This window comes from Crotalus tigris, unplaced genomic scaffold (genome assembly GCF_016545835.1).
Source record: "Crotalus tigris isolate CLP2741 ecotype Arizona unplaced genomic scaffold, ASM1654583v1 scf7180000017871.4482833, whole genome shotgun sequence".
In the NCBI taxonomy this organism is placed as follows: Eukaryota; Metazoa; Chordata; class Lepidosauria; order Squamata; family Viperidae; genus Crotalus; species Crotalus tigris.
Window position 1 is genome coordinate 2416015 of NW_024096690.1, and position 23537 is coordinate 2439551.

Genomic DNA, 23537 nt, shown 5'->3' on the forward strand with positions numbered 1-23537 from the left:
GACCCTGTCCAAATGGTTGATGAATGTATTCCGTGTTTGGAACAGTCCGTTTGTTATCTCAAGGACTTTGTGGGAGCATGTCTATGGGCATATTTATGCAATTAATTCCACATCTGGATCTCATTGGATGGAAACATTTCAGAGAAAAGATATGGAGTGTGCTTTCTCTACTGGTATCAACATAGTGAGGCAAGTAGATATCCTCAGATAGCAATGAGATAATTTTAACCATAGCAAAAGTACTACAGCCAAAATTATCAGAGAATCTAGCATTTCATTCAGAAGACCTAGTCTGAAAACTTAAAAAGCAATCTTCTACCCAATTATACAATCAATCAATCAATTAGGAATCGTTATCTAAAAGTAGTTTGATAGGCCATGATATATTGCTGATCACATACATAGAAATAGTTAAAGTCATAATTAGGCAAAACTGCTTCTGAATTATTAGCCAAGTACAATGAAAAACTTCAATTCTTCACATTTAAAAAGTGATTCGTATGCAGTACTTTCTACAACTACTTCAAGAAAATATACTCAAATGTTCTGATTCTTGTGTGATGTAAAAAGAAAATATAATCCTTTTACAATTATTTGCCACTTGTATTAAGATAAACTGTCAAACTGCTTTATGTGACTATTCAGAAGCCAGTTCCACGAATTCAATAAAATTTCTAGATAGTAATATATTGGTTAATTTTCTATTTGTCTTATACTGTACATATTATCACATTCTAATCAAGACATGGGGACAGTGCCCTCTAGTGACATTGCAGCTGTATTAATTTTTTTTAAGTACATTAAACACAAATTCACACTGATGACATCTGATTGAATATAACAGTAAATTGAAACATCTTAGCTGATTGGCTTCCCGGTTTTGCATTTTAAAAAGGAGATAGAATAAATATTTGAACTACCAAGTAATAGTAACAACTTTCTTTGCTTGCTTTATGCGGCATCAGAGCATTGTTCCCAATAGAATCTAATTTGGATCCCAGAACATAAATCTGTTATAATAAAAAGTAATATAGAAGCCTTCTTTCAAAAAAGGACTATTGAAATCTTTATTATCTTTGAAGAATGTTCTGTTAGTCTTAAGAATTGCTTTTCTCAGCTCTTCAAACTTTCAAAAACACAAATTTTCTCTATTTTCCTTGTATTATTCTATATTATATTTCATAAACTTTTAGCTTCATCAGCTCAGCTACATTTATTTCTTAGAGGAATTTTTGTTGTTATTATAGCTAGACTATCTAGAGTACAATTTACATTACAATAGTCCTCAACTTACAACCATTCATCTAAAGTCCATTTGAAATTACAAGTGAATCATTGCAGTTATTAAACTAATCTGGCTCCCCCCACTGACCTTGCTTATCGGAAGCTAACTGTGAAGATTATAAATGGTGATCACATGACCCTGGCAGAGTGTAACTATTATAAATACATGCCAGTGGCCAATGCCCAAATTCTGATCACATGAACATGGGCAGGCTGTAATGGTAATAAGTGTGAAACTGCTCATAAGTCACTTTTTTAGTTTTGTTATAACTTTGAATGATCACTAAAAGAATGATTGTAAATCGAGGACTACTTGTAAGTGCTCTGTGGCAGCTCCTTAAAGAAGCAGCAATTATTTAATGAAAAAAAATAACAGCTCTCAAAAGAAACCAGTATGGCTGTATAAAGAACTCTCTGATAAACTGAAAGACAAAAAGGACAAGTATAACAAGTGGAAAGAGGGGCACATAACTAAATCAGAATATCTGCAAATAGCCCGAGCCTGCAAAGATGAAGTGAGGAAAACTAAGGCTCAAAATGAACTAAGGCTTGCGACCAAGGATAGGACATCTGAAAAAAAATTGTTTTAAAAAAATAGACGGAAGAATGATAGCTACTAAAGAAACTTTGAAAAAAAGTGCTAATTCGGTGAAGATATTCTGGGAGCTAAGCTGTTGGAGACTGGCTATTGAGCAGAGAGAAAAAAAGAATAAAACTAAAAAAGGGAGAAGTGTTTTCAGAGTTGCAAAGCTATGTTATTGTAATCGTACAAAAAAGATAGTTACTACTTATGGTTTGCACTTCTTATATGGACTGCCTCAAAAGCCTGGCACCACAGTACAGACAGTCTTTGACTTAAAACGGTTCATTTAGTTCATTTGAAATTACAATGGCACTGAAAAAAATTACTTACAACCATTGCAGCATCTCCATGGTCAGGTGATCAAAATTCAGATGCTTGGCAACTGACTCATATTTATGGTGGTTGCAGTATCCTAGGGATCATGTGATTCCCCTTTTGCAACTTTCTGACTATCCCTGGATGTGTCCTTAGGGAAGGCGCAGATGAGTTGGCTTGTGTTCTCACAAATATTTTCAATCACTCATTGCAGCAGGCAGTGGTCCCATCGTGTTTTGCCAGTGCCAAAAAAAGTCCACAATTACAGGCCTCAATGATTACTGTCCAGTTGCACTGACATCCATCATTATGAAATGCTTTGAGAAGTTGATAAAGGACATTATTGTTTCTAGCCTTCCGACACCATTTGACCTGCTTGTTTGCTTACCGATCAAATCGCTTACAGAGGATGCTATTTCTTCTGTTCTCCATCTGAGATTGAAGCACTTAGAGGAAAGAAATACTCATGTGTGTTTGTTGTTTGTCGACTTCAGTTCAGCAATTAACACAATCATTCCCCAGCATCTAATAGACAAATTGGGCCTTTTAGGCTTAAACACTCCTTTGTGCAACTAGATTCTTGTTTTTCTTATTAACAGGCCCCAATATGTGCGAGCTGGAATAAATATTTCTAACACCATTTTCTTGAGCAAAAGTTCTCCTCAGCCCTGCATCCTAAATCCGCTGCTGTTCACCCTTTTGACCCATGACTGTAGTGCTAGGTTTGCCACCAACCATACTGTGAAATTCGCAGATGATACAACAGTAGTGGGCCTTATTCACGATGACAATGAGGGTGTTACAGCAAGGAGGTTGAGGGTTTGGTGAACAGGTAGAAGGAAAACAGCCTAGTTTTAAATACTGGAAAGATCATTGTCGATTTCAGAAAAGGTAGGCACAGCCACACTTCTCTGTGCATTAATGATTAAACTGTGGAGATGGTTACCAGAATCAAATCCCTGGGTGTGCAGTTAACAAGTAGGCTGGCTTGGTCGCTCAACAGCGAGACACTGGTGAAGCGGGCACAGCAGCACCTGTATTTTCTGCATTGCATGAGAAAAGCACATCTTCCTTCCCCTATCATTACCACTTTCTACAGAGGGACGTTCAAGAGCATCCTGTCATACAGCATCACAGTCTGGTTTAGAAGGGGTGTTGTCTTACCTGAACGTCTTTTCTCAGCACGGAGATGGAGAATCCACCAATGGGTTAACTCTGCCTTCCTGCCCATTAGACCAAGTCAGCCAAATTTGCCATGCCCTTCCTTGAGTAGCCACTCCCAGTCTTGACGAAGGCGAAGCAGCTGACTATAACTCGACATGTTGGCTCCTGGCTCCCTAATATCTATTAATTGTTTTCTAATTGTTTCCTTAAGGGTGGGAATGGATTCTTCATCTCCGTGCTGAGAAAAAATGTTCAGGTAAGACAACGCCCCTTCTCCAACACCAGAGATGAAGAATCCATCAATAGGACATATCAAAGCCTCACTGTCCCAATGGGAGAGAAACAAGAGAGGTCGAAGCTGCGTCCCCAGTGATTACCTGCTGGAGCACCCTCCTTCCAAAGGAGGCATCCGCGGATGCAAAACGGTCTATCTTGTAGTGTTGGATGAATGGGGAGGGTCAACACCATGTCGCTGTCCTGCAGACCTCATCGATGGAGCCTGTGTGGCCCATGCCACGGAGGCTGCAGCACTGCAGGTGGAATGTGCTGTGATCTGCCCTGGTGCTGGTAGGGAAAGTGATTGATACGCTTCCACAATGCAAGCCCTGATCTACCTGCTTGAGGTGGACACCTTCTGTCCACTAGAGGCGTGGTGAAATGAGACAAAGACGGCTTCTGACTTGCGGAAGGGTGCTGTTCACTTGATATAGTGTTGCAACACCCTACGAATGTCCAGTGTGTGCCACTGTCGTTCCATAGCATGGGATGGATTAGGGCAAAAATCCGGTAAGATGATTTCTTGGGCCCTATGAAACAGGGTGTTGACCTTGGGAATGAAGGTTGGGTCCAAGTGAAGGACCACCCAATTTTGATGAAAGGTGCAGAGGTCCTCCCTGACTGATAGTGCGCGAGTTCAGAGATGCGCCTGGCCGAAGTGATAGCAACCAGGAAGATGACTTTGAGGGACAAGGCCCTCTGAGTACAAGACTTGATAGGTTCGAACGGCACCTTAGTGAAGGCCCGAAGGACCTGTGGTAATTCCCAGGAAGGGTACCTGTGGACCACAGGTGGTTTTCTATTGGTGGTGCCCTTAAGAAAGGCGTGAATCCTGAGGTGTTGTGCCAAGGGGATTGAATTGGCGCAGGAGAGTAAGATGGATAAAGCAGATGGTATTAGGTGCTAGACCAGCCGAGGCCTTCGAGCAAATATTCTAGGATGTTTGGGACTGTCAGATCCGAGACGTCAAGTAGTCGCCTCTCGCACCAATTGCAGAAGTTCCTCCATGTGGAGTCATAAATGCGATTTGTTGCCGGTTGGTGGGATGCCTGAATCATGGAAATTACTCTTGCTGGGTATGATTCCCCACTCAAGATCTGGTGTTCAAGTGCCAGCAGCTAACTGAAGCCATTGGGGTTCTGGGTGTTGCACAGCTCCCTGGCTGAGTGACACTCGGCTCGGGGGAATCTTCCATGGGGAAGACCTGGAGAGATTCACCAGGTCCTCGAACCACGGTCTTTGTGGCCAATACGGGGCCACGAGAATGACCTCCGCTCGTTCCTGCAACATCTTGCGAATGGTTGCTGGAATCAGCGGAAGAGGAGGAAATGCATAAAGTAGGCCCCCGGCCATGGGCAATGCAGGGCGTCCGCCCCCTCCGTTCCCGGCAATGGGAACCTGGAGAAGAACCTCGGGAGTTGGGCATTCGTCAGAGACATGAACAGGTCTACAACTGGCTGCCCAAACTTCTGCACTATTTCCGTGAATAGGTCTGGATGCAGACGCCATTCGGAATGATCCACGACCAACCTGCTTAGGAAGTCCGCTTGTCTGTTCGCCTCCCCGATATGTGTTGGGCCCTGATGGAGGTGAGGTTTACTTCCGCCCAGGATCCCAAGGCATGGGCCTCGGTCATGAGGGACCTGGATTGGGTGCCCATCAGTTCACGTGTGCCTTTGTTGACACATTGTCTGTGAGGACTAGTACATGTTGTTTCACTTTGTTGTGGAGGTGGCGGAGGGCCAAGTATATGGCTCTCAACTCCAACCAATTGATGTTGTGTTCCAGATCCACCTGGGACCATTGCCCCTGTACCCACTGAGACTGAAAGTGCGCTCCCCAGCCAAACAGACTGATATCCGTCATAAGCGTGAGGTGGTCTGGTTCCTTGAAATGTGACCCTCTGGCTACTGTTGGTGATGACCACCATTTGAGGGATCGCAATGTCTTGGGTGGGATCCTTACTCGCTTATTGGAAGAGCTCTGGAAGGGAAGGAGATACCGTTGAAGGTCCCTGGAAAGTAGCCTGGCCCAAGGCACTATTGCAATGCATGATACCATCTTCTCCAGGAGCTGGGAAAGCAAAACTAGTGGAACTACTTGTTCTTTGCGGATCCTTAGTGCCAGGGACTGGATGCTGTCGCAATGCTCCTGTGAGAGGTAGACCTGGCAACTGAGTGTGTCTATAATGGCGCCCAGGTGTAGGAGATGGGTGGATGGGGTGGGCTGGCTTTTTTGGAAGTTGACCGAGAACCCGTGTTCCTGGAGGACCCTGATTGACAGTGTTAGGTCCGACTGGGCGACCTGAGGGTAGGGGGACTGGATGAGAATGTCGTCCAGGTAGCACTGGACGTGCACCGGTATCGTTCGTAAGTGTGTGGCCACTACCGCCAGGATCTTGGTGAACACCCTTGGGGCTGACAAAAGACTGAACAGAAGGGCCCTGTACTGGTAGTGATGTCCTGCATAGCAGAACCTGAGGAACCGTCGGTGACTGGGAGTGATGGGAATGTGTAGGTACGCTTCCGTGAGATCTATGGACATCAGGAAGTCCCTGCGTCTTATGCTGCCCAAAATGGAGTGGATAGTTTATATTTTGAACTTTCGGTGGGCGATATGGTGATTCAGACCTCTGAGGTCCAGAATTGCCCTCCAACCCCCCAAGGTCTTGGGAACCATGAAGAGGATGGAGTAGAATTCCCGTCCCCTGGTTTCCGGTCGGAACCTGTTCTATGCCCTTTATCTCTAGGAAGTGTCGGATGGCCTCTTGCACAAGGTTGCTTTTGACAGGATTCCTTGATTGGGGACAAGAGACAAAGCGATCTGGGGGACTGGATACGAATTCCATGGACAGGCTGTAATGGATGGTTTGGCGAACCCAAGAATCCATGGTGGTGGCTTCCCACTTGCGGGTGAAGAGCACCAGTCTGCCACCTACGGGGGAGAGCTCGAGAGTCACTTGAGGTACGGATGCTCACCCAAAAGGGCCGTTTGCTCTGGGCTTGGTGCCTGGGTCTGGGGCCGGTCCTGTTTAGGTGTGAAGGCCTGAGACGGGTGGGGAAAGGCCATGCCAGTTCCTGTCCGAAAGGACTGCCTATGGGTTTGGGTGCCTGTCGGCCCGTCTGCTGGAGTGGGCCTAAACCTTCCGCTTGTCCTTATTTTTGGTCAAGTAAGGGTCCAACGCCTCTCCAAACAGCTTACCACCCTGATAAAGGGCCATGGCTAGGCATCACTTGGCCTTTGGGTCAGTTTGCCAGTGTTTGAGCCATTACATCCTGTGTGCTGAGACATTGGTTGCTATCGCTCTGGATGAGAACCTGGCCACATGTAGCGTGGCATCTGAGACATACTTTGATGCAGCCGCAAGTTTGCTCAGGTCTTGTTGGGTACGTACCTCTTCCTGAGGAAGCCTGGCTTGTAGTTGGAGAATCCAGAGTAAGGAGATTCTTGCAAAGAAGGAAGCACAGGTGGCGGCTCTTATCTCCCACTCTGCCGCCTGATGAGTTCTGCGGAATGTGAGTTCCCATCTCCTGTCATTGGACTTTAATACCTCTGCCATATCTCCCAACACTGTAGTCGGGGAGAAGAAGAAGCCGAAGGGTTCATCTACCTTTGGTACCTCAAGATCCTCTGTCTGTTCTGGGGCTGTGCTAAATAGCTTCCTATCCATTCCCACCGGGGAAGGAAAAGTGCCCGATGATGTCCATTGTTTCTTGATGGCATTCCGAAAGAGTGCCGGATAAGGGACGTGGTGCTGAGCCACAACGGGCTCGAAGAACATCAGATCTGAACTGGGTGGTGGGTCTGGCTGTGGAACATGATCCGGTCCAATGTTGGCTGTGGAACTGGCTCTGTGGAGCAGGGGCAGAAAGAAGGAAGGGTTAAATACCCCTCCAAATGGGGGAGGATCTGGAGGAGGGTCTTACTCCTCCCACCATGACATGTCATGTTGGTCATCCTCCATAGGAGAGGAGCCCCTTCTGTGAAAGGACTGTGACAGAGAGGAGGGATCCTGGTATCCGATTGCCCCTGTTGGAAGCAGGGTGGGGGTATGGCAATCACGGATTCAGGTCTCGATCCATGGATAGCCCTGGCAGTGATGAAGCGATCGGTCAGTTAGCCCAGCTCTAGCTCAGATCAGATTTTGCAAGGGAAAACACACGGAGCTTTCTTTGTCTGTTAGGCGTCCCCCCCCCCAGTAGAAGGAATGCAAGAAGATTGCTAGCCGATTTTGCCCGGTAACGAAGAGATGGAAGGAATCCCCCCTCCCCCTCAGGAACCCAACAGGCTGGCTGCCATGCTGAGCCTGATGCTCAGCTCAGCAGCTGATCAGGGTTTTTCTCTTCCCTGGGAATTGAAGCCTGCTGTCACACTGATCCCAGCACTGAACAGCTGATCAGAGGTTTCCCCCTTTTTGAGAAAGGCTGAATCTCAGTAGAAGTTTAGATTGGAAAGGGAGAACTCCCTCCCCCTTGTCTTCTACAGCCTATTTCATCCAGCACTGATCCCAGCACTGCTGAATAGGCTGTGAATGAGAACAGAATCCACCAATGTATTATTCTCTGCTACTGGCCTTAGACTGGGAGCCAGATTTGTCACGTCCGTCTGGGCTGAAGACCAAATCAAGACTAGGAGTGGCTACCCAAGGATGGGTGTGGCAAATTTGGCTGATTTGGTCTAATGGGCAGGAAGGCAGAGTTAACCCATTGGTGGATTCTCCATCTCCGGTGCTGGAGAAGCATCACTGCTTCAGGCAGGAAGGCAGTGCAGAGAGTGGTGAGGATAGCCAAAAAGATCATTGGCAATTCCCTCTCTTCCATCCAGGACATAGCACAGAAGTGTTGCTTGAGCAGGGTCTGCAAGATTGTCTGGGACACTACACATCCTCTTCACGACCTATTTTCCTTGTTACCTTCTGAGAGGAGGCTCCGTGATATCTAAAGCAGAACATCCAGATCAGTCAGAGTTTTGTTCCATACAGTATTAACCTTATGAAGTCTGAAGCTTCCTCCTTCTGTTATATATTTAAGATGGTCAGTGATTAATATTTATATGTTATGTATATGTAAGGGTATAGGTCTATACATGTGTTGTATATAGTATGTTTTAAATATGTGTTATGTAGGTGTATACTTTGAGGAGAAGCAACTCAATTTCATTTTTAATGTGTGCCATTGTGCCCACAGGAAAAAATAACTATAAAGATTATCTAATCTAATCTAATGTAATCTAATCAAAGTTAATAAGGAAGCCAGATTCACTTAACAACCGTATCACTAATTTAACAATTGCAGTGATTCCCTTAACAACTATGGCAACAAAGGTTATAAAATTGGGCAGAACTCACTTAACAAATGTCTCACTTAAAAAACAGAAATTTGGGCTCAATTGTGATCATAAATTGAAGACTGCCTGTAATCCTGTACCTCAGAAAAATACACATTTGAGCTGATATAAAGGCAACAACAGGTTGCAGCCATTTATCACTAATATGTGACCAATTCTTTAATCTCAGATATGTATTTCCCAAAAATCTGCATGGCTACCACTATAATCTCAAAAAAGATATGCTCCTTTAAAGAAGTCCTAGTTAAATATAACACAGTTGCATATTCCAGTAAACATAAATAGTTAATGTTTACACATAAGACACAGTTTCAAGAGAAGAGAATATACAGTATGCAACTCAGGATTGAACTGGAAAGTCCTTTATGCTGAGTTTGGCTGATTGTTTACAGATGTTTCATAAGCAAGTAGGTAACATCATCAGTGCTAATAACTATGGCCTTGGTTCCCTGTTAGTTTGCCGTGCCAGTTTTGGGTGTGTGTGTGAATTGATGATATTACCTAGTCTGATAATTAAATGCCTACAAAGAGCCAAATTCAGAGGGCATCAGTGACTCCATTCTTTGCTTGTTTTTGTAAAAAAAAAATTTTAGCTCTTAATTTCTTGCTGGCAACAACTTGGTTCTTAACTTTTTTCCACAGAATATTCTCTAAAGCAGTGGCCCCGAACCTTTTGGGCACCAAGCACTGGTTCTGTGGAGAGAGGTTTTTCTATTGACCAGAGAGGGCATTGGTTTCATGCGCTGCCTGCATTCCGCAGATAGGATTTCACTTGTTTGTGTGGCATGGTTTCTGGAATGCCACGGCCTGGTGCTGATCCACAGCCCAGGGGTTGGGGAGCTGTAAAAGATTTCATAAATAAATTTTATCAGCAAATTAAAGCTGAATTCATTGTGAAAAGTTGATTTTAGAGAAAAATGAATTAAGAAAATGAGTTGGAGCATGCATTGTGAATTCCAAAACTTAGGCAGATAATATACTGGTAGAACATAGCACATATATAAAAATATGCCAAATCTATTTTTATCAACTTATCACAGTAAAAAAATGGAAACTATGGTATTTTCCAAATGAGAAAAGAGATTCCAATTAATAATAAATTAATTAATTCATAAATTATTTGAAGTTAAGAATGAACAATAATGCAGTATTATTTAAATAAATAATACTTTTTAACTAAAATAGGCAATTAAGCTCTCCAAGAGAATACTTCCAGGACATTTCTTAACATTGGTTACTAGAAAAAAATGATTTTAATTTGCTTTTGCTTTTGTGTTCCAGTTATGCAACCTTGAAGGGTGGATTTTTGAAGAAAAATAGTACTAAGGGAATAGGCTGGAGTACTATGAGGCTGCATTATGAGTCAGGCAGCAGAAACAGCTAAAGAATACAACAGCCATATAAAACTGCTCCTATTTATTTTTTAAGTGGGCTCCTTGAAATCGTCAGTTCTAGAGTCAGTCACAAATTCTAAGGAAAAATTAATGCACATACCATTTATCTCTTTATGAATCCCATATTACAACTTCAATGTTTCCATAGTGTTATCTATTTATAGGTAATTATATATAATCAGTAAGATGAATAAAACACAGTTAAGGCATAGCATATGTAATTGTGGTCATGACCAATAAAATATTATCATGTCAAGTCTTTTTGCAAGAGATCCCTTGTTTAAGCAATCAATTAGAAAACATTCATTTTCACTATTTAGAACCATAATACAGGTAGTCCTTTTTCAGCGATCACATTTGGGACTGGCAACTCTGTTGCTAAGTGAGGCTCTTGCTAAGAGAGAGATCACATGCACTTTCATTTTTCCCATTCCCCCACTTTTTAGAATGTTTGCCCCAATGGTACTGGGACACCTGGTTGAAAACTGACAACACTAATCAATTTCACACCTTCAGTTTTTGTTTGACTTCCAACCACTCCCCACTTTTAAAATGTTTACCTTGGTGTTGGGATAATTAACAAAACAGAAACTAATGTTTGCATATACATTCATTGGACAAGTTATATTACAAGAGAGTCATCTATAGGGTTTTGGCTATAGTTCCAATCAGACTGATTCTGGGAGATATATAAAGAAAACTGATAAGCAAAATATTACAAAATTAAAAACCATACTAATCAGTAATTAAAATAATAATGGAAATAATCAGAAGATCTATTGAAACAACATGATTTTAAAAGCCTTCTTGAATGAAAGGGTGGTAAGAATCAACTGTACATCCAAGTTCCACAGAAGGGCAGATGTTTGTATGGGGGGGGGAACTAAGGTAAGTATGATCATATGTGAATGATCAGAAAGGATTAGTTAGGAAGCAGAAAAGAAGTAACAAATGAATATATTGCTTTCAATTAAACTATAGAGAACTGGACAGTTAAACAGCTATCAGCAGCTATGGAATTGAATAAACAAATAAATGCTGCACAAGACAGAGATATATTTCTATTTCATTATATAAGCATTTTAATTTGCATAAATTAGTGCTCTCTTTGCTATAGACAAGAAAATGGGCTGGAGCACTGTCAGCTTCATGGAATTCAAAAGCTGCACAATTATTCTTCAACTATCTTTTGATCAAAAAATTAAGTGCAATGTGTCAATGAAAAATTATATCTAGCCCAATAAGACAATAGCTGAAGTAGTGGAAAACGGATAAGCAGATTCCATATAGCCAAAACCATAAAAGAACAAATAATATGATTAAACTTCTATTCTCCTCTTCTCAATATACAACATTGAAAACAATCAATCTCCTCAGACACTTAGCCTTGTAATATTTAGAGTCAAAGAGGTGCTAGAAGTATCATATATACATACAAAGCTATCCAAGGACATAATACTTAAACTCTACAAAGTGAGTACTGATGAATTTCTTCCATAAGAGAAACTATGATAGAGTATCAGAAGAATCACATATAATTTCCTCAAAACTTTATGTTAAATCCTTCTCTTCACACATTACACCATTTTAGGGAAGGGAGTGAAAGAGAAGCTAGTCCAAAGGCAGGCCAAAGGTTCCTTCTCTGTTTTACTATGGTATGGCCAGTATCACAAGAATATAAGGTCCATTTCATAATAAAGTCTTGCCAATAGGCATTTCAGTCAACTATGAAGTTGTTCATTTCAAACTTTCAGCCATATATGGAATCCAGAAGCCATCCATCTCTATTGCACTACTTCTGAAGATCTCTTTATAGCTAAGAAGAGGAGTTTAAATGAGCTTTGCCTGGGAACCCTTAGGAAACCAAGATATACATTTTAAATTTAAATTGTTTCCAATTCAAATTGTGTATTTTGAATTCAGAGCAAATTCAAAATGAACCATGAAGCTGTTTTGAATGCAAACATTTTACACCTGAAACAATAGTTTCCAGTTCAAAATATGTTCTGAGTTCAAAATGGTCTGAATTATTAACATTTCATGCATTTATATAGAAATTCTATGTGAATATACCAGAGCAAAATCAGAGAGATCTGCAAGATCTGACTGGATATTGTTTAAACTTGATTTTCTGGGCCAGAGAGATATTATCCAAAATGTTTTTCCACTATCTTATATTATGAGTAATTTGTATTTTGGTTAAAGTTACTGAGCTTGTTTATTAATATAGTTACAGAGTAGGAAAAGTAACAGTAAAAAAAAGCTTCTACAGCCCAATATTTGTTTGCTTATCATTGTCAGGAAAGCTTTCCATTAGCTAGTACCCATTTTTACTACCCAATTAAATTAGATTAATTGCCAAACCATAGCCTCAACAAACTTGGCAATGAACTCATGATTAACATTAAGATAAATGACAGAAACTGAAAAGGGGGGGGAACTCTTTACTTAAACTGAGCTCACCACTACCAAAAAGAATCACACTTCCCCAAAAACAAAGTGGGAAAAAACCCAGTAGTTTTGCTGAACAGACATGTGTCTGCTTCATTTCAACTATAGTCTCAAACAGAAGTGAATCACTCTTATATTATTCCTTTGATGACCACCTCCATAAACCCTGGCAATGAAAAGGGCCTAGAAACAGCACATCATTTCCTTGAGCTCCATATGACAGCAAGCTCTGAGGACAAAAGAACTGGTCCTAGCAAACCATGTGTCTGCACTCCCAGAGACAGTTAAATGGTAAAGAAGCTTCACAAGTAGACATTGCAACTGGACCCAGAAATTCACGTAGTTTACTCCAGCCCAGAACATACACCAGGTTTGATCTTACAGACTTCTTCTTGTCCTCCTTTACCTTACTTGACACTGTTCCATGTGCACCACGGTCTGAAATGAGGTCTGAAATGAGCGTGTGTGGATGGAAGAGGCTGAGAAGAGGGAGAGAGGGGGAGGGGGGGAAGAGAGAGAGAGAGACACGGGGTGGGGAACAAAGAGACCAAGCTCCCTCTCTGGCCTGTCCTCACCATATCTAGAGCTCGGCCTAAACAAAAGCAACGAACAGGAGGCTGTAAAAAAAAAAAGTCTCTCTTTCTCTGTCACGCATACACAGAAACAGGAAACGAGCAACTGGGGCATGAGAAGATGCTGACGAGAAATATTTCGCCCAGAGGAAAGGGAAGAATTAACACTAGAATTACACGGGTGGCTGCCCAGATTATTTTAGCCAGCCCTGAATTTACGAGGCGACAACAATACTGTTATTTGGGGCTCTGGCCACATGCACTGTTGCCCGGAGATGAACCGAGGAAAGAAGAAACACGGGAGGAGGAAGGCAAAGTCTTCCGTCTCGCCCTCCCCGCACGCCTCCCGGATTGACACCTGTGACAGAGGGAGACCGGAATCAAGAAGCCGAGTTTTGGATTACCGCGGGCATTAAGCACCCGGCGGCGCCGCTTCCTGAGCCACGGCTGCCGGGCGAGAGAAAAGACGCCGGGCTCCGCCCCCACAAAGGGAACAGCAGCGCCCTCAGAGAGGAAAGCGGGAAAGGGGGAACCCTCCTTCTGCCTCCCCAACGCTTTCCCCGCCTCTGCCTCCACGCTCCGTTACCGTTGTGAGTAGTGGCCTCATCTGCTCCCCGGCCCGCTCCTCCTCCATGGCGTGCCCAAGACGGACAGCGCTGGGAGTCGAGGTCTGCGCTCGCTGTCTGACTGCGTAGGGTGAGGAAAAGGAAACGTCGCTGCTCCGGCAACAACGAGGCTTTGATTTGGACGCCCGCTTCTGCTCTTGCTAGAGCCTAGCCGGCTCGCGCCTTGACCACGCCCCCTCGGCCGCCCGATTGGCAGCCGGCCCAACCAATCGCCGCGAGAATGCGGCTCCTCCTCTACGCGGGGAAGAGGCACTGAGAGAAGAGGCGGGAGGGTAGAAGGGACTTTCGGAGGGTAAAGGGATTAAAAGGCGACCTTTCTCTGAGCTCAAGGGGAGCCGCTTCAGGTGACCGTGGCTTTCTCTCCTGCTTAGAAATAGAAGTCACGCTGACCGGGATTTTTTTTGGTCTCGGAGCTAAGCTAAACGAGACCTTTTCAGGGTGCAATGGCTTTTCTTTGGAAAGGGGCCCCGATTTGTGGGACTGCTTCCACGGCACTCTGCCCTAAAAGCTGTCCTGCCCCATTTTGCTTTCTATAACCCAGACTAAGCGGTAGGTTGATCGCTCCAAGTTTCCTGAGAAGCCAGACCGTTTGTTTAATTGAATAAAACACGACTAAAGTAACCATAATTTATTCTTTGAAATTAGCTAAAACTTTCGGGTCATTAGCTCAGATTATTGCAGTCAGGATGCATCTTCGATCTAGCTCAAATTAGTAGTCATGGGGCCTCTTCATTTCAGCGAGGAATATCAGGCACAGAATGTGGAGCAAGAGAGACTGTTCCAAAGTCACCAAGTGAGTTTGTTTCGGGGTGGGCATAGGGGGAAGAAAGAGATGCTAGAGATTTTGCTTCCCAGCTCAAAACAGTAGGAAACTTTTTTTTTTCCTATCAACGATGGTTGGAAAATAATGGAAGCGGTCACAAAAAAGTACTTTGAGGTTCTCAGCATTTCTACCCTGATAAATGTTGGGCTTAGTCAGATTTACTGATATATCTCTCTTGCATTGGAAAGATTGTTTTCTGAGCAAAATTGTAGATAATCTATCTCAGACTGTTTTCTTAAAACAGCTCCTATAAAGTTAAACATTAGGTAATATGCTAATTTACATATCAAAACTTTGAACTGGAATAATCGGCAAATGTATGACACTTTAGTGACTAGATAGATATTTAGCTGGTTGGCACTTATATCCAAAGAAACATGCAGTGAATTATAACCTTTCATTAAAATGAAGCCTTCTGTGACAATAACATTCCTGTGAACATAATATACTAGCCAGGAGCAAATATATCCTTGAATATCTATTAGTTCCACTCATAAGTTAGTTTGGTTAACAAATAAGATGTAAACAAGCTTAACATGGTTTCTTCCATTGCAAATAAAACCTTACCTTTGTTTGATTAGCTGCATCTCCTCATAAACAGACACAATGGGAATATGTAGCTTTATGGTTTACTTTAGTGAGACGTATTAGGATCCTTTTAAGTAAACAATGCAAGTCAATTTGTTGTAGTGATTAAGGCATCCAGCTAGAAATCCTTTGGAAATCTTTGAACAGAAGTAAAAAAGTGAACAATATTTCAGTATGCAATTTAAAATCTGTTCCTCTATAATGAACCAAATTCGTATTTTAGAGTAGTTAATTATTCTGTCTGAAAGTATCTCTTCAGATGTGACCAGAATCTTCTTTAGCCCTTACTTTATAAAGATGAAGTAAAATATTGATAAATATAAATAAAAAATATGACTATCTATATATACAGTACATATTCTTGAATAACATTCTCAATCCCATGTTCATTCTTTTCCCTTTTCAAGTATTAATTTGTATCATTTCTCAGTCTTCTGGAGGCAGAAGAAGTTAAAGTGTAACCACCAAAAAGGCCTTTTTAGATGTGGTACATGATACTAATCTACATAGGAAATAAATTAGATAAATTGTGTTATTTATAAATATTGTGATAAAAAGCAGTTGCAAAATGCAGTATCTAGAGCTCTATTATAAAACTGTATGCAAAATAGTTAGTAAATATAGGATTTGTTAAATAATTTTATGCCAGTTAATAAGTTATTGTTTCTAATAAATACTTCCATTATTCAGTATTATTGCTGAATATTACTCCTGCTAGGAAATAAAAGATGTGTACTCTTTAGCTTATTAATAGTAATTTGATGGCTTGTTAGAGGTGAATTTATAAGCCTATTTAAAATTACTGATCCAAGACATAATATAGTCTTATACAGGTAGTCTTCAACCTACAATCATTCATTTAGTGATCATTTGAAGTTACGACAGCACTGAAAAAAGTGACATGACTGTTTTTCACACCACCATTGCATCATTCCCATAATCACATGAACAAAATTCAGACTCTTGGCCATTGGCATGTATGAGGGCAATTTGGAAATAAACCTCCGTTTAGTTATGAATGACAGATACAGAATTTTTATTATATACATTAGAAAACTACAACGTTACATTACTTTTCAACATAATCGCCATTCAAATTGAGGCACTTGTCATAACAAGGTTTGAAATTCCTTAGTAGTAGTCATTCGGCGCCAAATCTGGACTATAGAAGTGTGGGTGACCAAAAACATCCCAATGGAACTGCTTCAAAAGTTCTTGGGTGCATCTAATGATGTGCGGGTGAGCATTATCGTGAACCAACACCACACCGGAAGTCAGCATGCCCTGACGCTTGTTATGGATGGCTCGTCCGAGTTTTCATATCGTTTCACAATAGACTTCTGAATTGATGATCAAACCACGCTCCATGAACTTCACTAGCAGTATTCCTTTGGCATCTTCACATGTGGCGGGATTTTCTATGGCACCACTTCCGATGTGGTGTTGGTTCACAATAATGCTCGCCCGCACACTGCTAGATGCACCCAAGAACTTTTGGGATGTTTTTGGTCACACACACCCATAGCCCAGATTTGGCGCCAAGCAACTACTAAGGAATTACAAATCTTGTAAGACATTATGACAAGTGCCTCAATTTGAATGGCGATTATGTCGAAAAGTAATGTAATGTTATCTAACATGTATAATAAAAGTTCTGTGTCTGAGAGTGTCTGTCATTGATAACCAAACGGAGGTTTATTTCCGAATTGCCCTCATATTTATGATGGTTGCAGTATCTTGGACTCATACAATCACTTTTGCGATCATCTGACAAGCAAAGTCAATGGGAAGTCAGATTCACTTACCATCTGTTACTAACTTAGCAATTACAATGATTCACTTAAGTGTGACAATAAAGATTGTAAAATGGGGAATATCTTACTTAATAACTCTCTTGCTTAACAGAAATTTTAGGCTCAATTGTGGCCATAAATTGAGGACTACCTGTAGACTCAGTAATCTTGCTAAAAAAGAGCTTTTCTGTGTTCCAGATGGCATCTTTTTAAGGATCTCTTGAATCAATTCTTAAATGAACTTTATGTTGTGAGATATCCATAAATTATCTCTTCAGTGAAATGTTTGCATTCTGCAAGGTATGTCGTGTACATTGAAAACTTTAAAACAATAAGTTCATTGATTAAGTGGAAGTGAGAGACAGGCCTGAATATAATGAAATAAAGGAGAATACGCTTTATCTCTATTTAGGTAGATAAAAGATTATAAAATTCCTTAAGTGCAATGAAAACTGTATTTTGAACTAGATACCACATATAATTGCTCTTCTAATCAAACATAGACGTGTATTTTGGTTGTCCTTTAAGAGAGGAAGAACATGATACAAATGTAACAATAAAATATGAGTGATTTTCATGATGAATGATCTCAGTAGAGAAGCGCTGCAGTCTAGAGCTGCTAAATATGCTCAAGCTGAGTCCAGGAACTTGATGAAATGTATGATTGCAGGTTGTCTTTTGGATACCAACAAATAGATAAGTTAAAATTTGGTTTCATTTGTAAAGTTTTTAAAATATTTTTTATTATTATAGGTAATTTTGATCACAGTCATTCCAAACCTGATTTAAAGTTTCCAGAATTCAAATTTCTATCTGGCAAACTATAGGCAGAAGGACTATAGCATTCCAAGGATCTCAGTTTTAATCCTGGGTATTACCTGTTTAAGGGGGAATAGTACAAAGTTTAAAATATGCAATTTTAGATATGCTTCCAGCACTAAACAATCAAAGCCAAAACTGACAAATGATGTGAAAGCCAGCTGGATGACAATAAGCCAGCCACACACTCTCAAGCTAACTCAACTCACAAGGTTATTGTTGTGAAGGAATATAAGAAACAAGAATTTGGGGTATGTTTGCTGCCTTGGATTGATCAAATATAAAGAGGGTGGAATAAAAATCTAATAATAAAGATAATGGCTGGATACATATAACATATTAAGGCAAAATCTTAAAATGATGGCTTAATCCCTTCTCTATGCATGGTGTGTATTCAGCTATTATAAAACTGCACTTTAGATATTTCCTAAATAAGTATTCCAAGTGTCTCTTTTTTTAAAAAACCTCCAACTTCTGGATCATGAAATGTTATTCTTCTTTTAATAGTGTATTTATTTGCTTAGTGAAGCATGATTGCTACTAAATTCTCTCTGTGCAGGAGCTGCATATTACACAAGATCATGTAAGTTCCATGAAGTTCAATATCATGTAATTGAGTTAAATGAAATGTTAATTAAAACCATATATAAATTAAAAATTGGGTCTTTTTAATCTACTATGTTTAAAGTTGCCTACAATATGCAATTGCATAATTTCAATGTTCCATTTATGGATAAAACTACCAAGAGAAACCTGATATAAGAAACTCATAAGAAAAGTTGCCACGAAGTATGCTGGTAAATTAAGAAGACTACTCCTTAGCTTGAGGCCAGTTGCTAAGGAGGAGATTTAAAATACTCACAATGACTACACAGGCAGAATGAAAAACCTGTTTGTAAACTAACATGACTGATGATGCTACATACTATATATTTTTTCTCTCAAATTTTATTTCATGATATTCTAAAAGATGCCTTCTATTTATATCAAATCAATAGTTTGCATTTCTAATTTCTTATAATAATTTTATTAAAAATTACAATTGCAACAATAATGCAAACTTAAAATATATAATTAGAATGTGCCAAAAAATAAGAAAAAAATAAGAGTAAAATAAGGAAAAAGAAAAGAAATATGTAAAGAAATGATTTTGTCCTGCATCACAAATATAAACATTTATACAAGTAACTTATTATCTTCTCTTAAATACAACAAATTATTTCTTCATCCCATATCCCTTCTCTTAACTATAAATAAATTCATAAAATCTTATCATTTCAGTCTTGACGTTAGCAAAAGTCCATTAGGAGTTCTCAGAGATAATGAAGTATCTATTTTAATATGTATCTTATAGACCAAATTTATATATTTTTCTTCTAACAATCTTGATCTTTAGTCACTTCCAATAATGTCCTAGACCAGTGGTTCTCAATCTTTTTAATGCCGCGACCCCCCAACCGGTCGTAAGTCAAGGACTACTCAACCGGTCGTAAGTCGAGGACTACTCAACTGGTGCAGCACCGTTTGCAGAATGGGACTTTTGGCGGGCTCAGCAGGGCAGAGACAGCCTGGACAATTCCTATTGGCTTTTGAAAGCCAATAGAATTAGACTCTATTCAAGAGGGTCTATTCTATTGGCTTTCAAAAGCCAATAGAATAAAAGGGAGTAGCACAGCTAAGGAAAAGGAGAAAAAATGGCGGACTGTGTTGTTTGGCGACCCCCGTGAAATGGTCGTTCGACCCCAAATGGGGTCCCGACCCACAGGTTGAGAACCACTGTCCTAGACCCATGTTGGCGAACCTATGGCACGCGTGCCACAGGTGGCACGCAGAGCCCTTTCTGTGGGCACACGCACCATCGCCCCAGTCCTAGGCCTTCAGTTGGGTTTTATAAAACCTTTTCGCTTTAGGCCTCTGCCACCATGTGCAAAAAAAGAGGTTCAATTAAACAATCAATTTCAACTTCTCGCGGGAAAAAAAAGGTCTCGCAAAGTTGTAATTGATTGAACTTTTTAGTCCCACCCAGTCTGCCGTTACCACCGCAGTCACGCCCACCCAATTGGCCTTGCCCACCCAGCACCCGACATTACATGTGGGTTTTAGGTTGCAGTTTGGGCACTCGATCTCTGAAAGATTCACCATCACTGTCCTAGACCTTGATTTATTTTCATTATTTTTTCTTTGTCCCTCCTCACAAAATTCTTCAAGCTTTAACAAACCTGTTTTATAAATTCAATATAGGAAAATTATCAAAGTCACTCTCCTAGTTTATTTGAACTGTTATAAAATTAAGATATTAGTCAGTTTCTTTTGCATGTCCAATGTAACATCTCTTTCTTCTGGCATTCTTGTAACATTTTAAAATCCATTTTAAAATCAGTCTCAATCATGTCAGGTAATACTAAAATCGTAGCATCTTTTAAACAGAGTCTATAGACATAGGCATTCTTAAAATTAATTTCTGCATCCATTGTTGAAAAATATCCTTTGGTATGTCCAAGAGCAAAATATTTTGCTTTATTCTGCATTAGTAAGTCAAGTTTAAGTGTTTTCTCCTTTAATTGTAATCTTTAGTACTTTTGGTTCTCTCTAGTGTTCAATTTTATTTTCTTTTTTTAAGAGTTCAGAACAAAAGCATTTTCCCATAGGAAAGATTCTTTATAATTAATTCCAAAATCTTATTTCAAATTTATCTGGATCCTTGTAATCTTTTAAAATAAAAATCAATTATCCTTTTGCTATTTATTCCCATAAAAAGTCCTTTTACTTATATTTACAACTTCCTTCATTCAGGATTGAAGAAAATTCACTCAGTCCTATAATGCTTGTCAATCCAAAGGTTCTTAATAGGTGAAAATATATTAACAAGCAATGTCGATAAGTGATTAGAAATGGAAGTATGAGAACCCAGTGTCCTTTTCGGGTGCTAACCATCATAATCTCTCAGAGTTCTAAACCCACTAGAGACTATTGTAGGCTCCTTGAGGCAAGCAACTGTCTGGAGCACTTGTAGATTATCTCAAGTCTTCCCCTTGTCCGAAGAGGAATTAAGAACAACTGCATTCATCAACTCTTTCTCCTGGTGCAATCACTGACTCTACTTAAGACTCTGTCTTAAGACTCTGTCAGTTTTTTCCAGGAAGTCTGTGTGTCTAATTTCTCATTCCTAATAAAGTTGCTTACAGAACTAAAATTTGTTCATAATTTGCATGTAAGAATGTTTGGATGTTTGCTAAAACACAGTCTATTTCATATATTGGTGGTATTTGTGAATAAATCCTGTAATTCAGTTAAAAATAAACTAAAATCACTCATCTAAAATGCTAATACTAATCAGCAAATCCTTTGCTTCTCTAATTATTAATGTTGTTACCACATACATACATATATACATACATGCATATAACACTTCTTAGTGGCCTTCAGAGCTCCCCAACATGTCTAACTTTTTTTTAAAATTTAATTTAAACACTTTTAAATTAAAAAAATAAAGTAGGAAGTTGACATATTATATAACAAAAGCTCTTTATCTCTTTTATCCCTTCTAAGAGTACTAGAAAGAAGTTATAGAACTGCAACTTTTAATTTGGCAAAAGGGAAAAATTATTCAATACATGGGGGGGATAATCATAATTGTTTTAATTTAAATATTTAAATCAGTTTTAGTTTTGTTCTGGTCCTACACATCTTAGATATAGTCCTTGGCATGTGCTCAAAGGCCAAGTATAGCACGGAGTCCAAAAGATATTATGCCTTCCAGCTTTAAAACGGTTTCTGTGTTCTTTGAAGTAATATGAAATGGGACTGGAGTGTATGGAGGAGGAGGAGAGAGATCATTATCAATGTAAATCTAAATCATTCCAAAAACTGATAGCCTTGAGGTTGCAGAACAAGAAGTATATTGTGCCACAACCATGCAGACTGAAAACTTGTGGATGATATATACACATATTTAATTTATGATAGGTATATCTGCCTTTTATAATCAGATACATCAGACCAAAATTTGGTATGTCAATTTGCCTTTTCTCTTTATGTTCCTTTTTTTAAAAAAATCATTTATAGATTGTAAACATTTGAGCCTGGGCTTTTTTGTGTATGTATAATATATCTATGACACATAGAAAAAATTAGCCCTTTATAAATGGTAATTAGTATCCTAGTGGAAGATCCACTAGATTTGTATGAAACAAGTTTCTAATATAAATATCAGTTTAGTGATAACAAGCAAAGCAGTCCAGGAACATACCCTTGTACTACAAAGTGCTGACAAATTCCTGAGGGCTGAAGAGCAAAAGAGCCAAACTATGAGGTCAAATGGAGTAAGAAATTTGCTTTTTGAACATCATTTCCTATATGATTGTTAAGCCATTAAAAAAGTTCATTTGAGAGAAGATAGACTTTTACCAATTATATAAATCTTCATAAAGCGTATAAGGCAAGAATGTTGAATTAGTTATTTTTACTTAAAAGTGCTATTATGAAGTATTGTGCAAAAGCATCACACTAATATTCCACAGCAGATTTGATAATGGAAAATGTTACAGACATTATACACAGAAACAGTTCGATTTCAACATCTCATATCATATGAACTCACATAGATTACCATGTAAGGCCTGCAAAGAATCCAGACAGCTGCTAGATAGTTATCCAGAAGTTGCAGCCATGATGTAGTATTTGTTAATTGTGTAAGTAGACAATCCTCTAAATCATTTAGGAATTCCAGACTTATATTTAAGCTTATCATATAGGTATTTAAGTAACATGGAGCCAGTTTTCTAGCTTCTGTGATATCCCTTTATCCTACTAGTCCTTAGTTGAAATTCTTAGCCCTAGGTAACAAAACAGACAAACTTTTAACTAAACTGTAACTATGCCATATTGGGTGGAAAAATTTATTTATGCAATTGAAAAATTATTATTTAAAAAGTTGATTAGGATAACTAATATTTCTTGTGGACTAACTAATACTTTCTAAAAATACAAAAACATCTTTAAAGCCAAACAATATTTTCAAAGTTTAAGAAATTCTTAATATATATATGTAATTACTCTTTCAAGACAATTATGGTCTTCATCTACCCTCAGCCCCCAATTCCAGTTTAAAAGACATTTGCAGCAGGAGGTCTGTGATTAGCTCATGTCAATTTCACTCTGGCTCTGTTTCATGAGTTACAATAAAACATGGGAGAGGTGCAAGGAAGGAAAAGAAGCAATAGATCCACAGTCAAAGTAGTATGGGTTAATCCTGGGTATATTTTATACTGGAATCAAAAGAGATGGGAGATGAAAAATCTATAAGTGTTGATAGATCAAAAATGTTTGTTTAGGGCACAAAATTAACTAGATTTTTTTTTGCCCTGCTAACATTAAGAATCATAACCTGTGTGACGTGGAATGCTATTTGATTAGATGGATCTCTTTAGATTCCTGATGATGATCTTACCAGCAGGGATGGGTAATAGCAGAAGCCAATCTGTAGTGGTTTAAACCTTCCTCC

The 23537-nt window shown here is 39.6% G+C and overlaps 1 protein-coding gene across 9 annotated transcripts in view; it reads right to left on the reverse strand.

Moving 5' to 3' along the window:
- Positions 1-14258, reverse strand: part of SLC4A7 (solute carrier family 4 member 7) — a 115196-nt gene extending 100938 nt beyond the window's left edge. For 3 of the 9 annotated variants that reach the window (XR_005556756.1, XM_039343731.1, XM_039343729.1), the window contains exon 1: positions 13972-14256. Coding sequence is in view for 7 of the 9 variants with exons in the window: in XM_039343731.1 (XP_039199665.1) it covers positions 13972-14019 (48 nt within the window). In the remaining 2 variants the exon portion in view is untranslated. Of the gene's footprint in view, positions 1-13219; positions 13251-13971 lie in introns of those variants that run through there. The other 6 variants (XM_039343734.1, XM_039343732.1, XM_039343735.1 and 3 more) reach the window with 5 other exon arrangements.
- Between the last annotated feature and the right edge of the window lie 9279 nt (positions 14259-23537).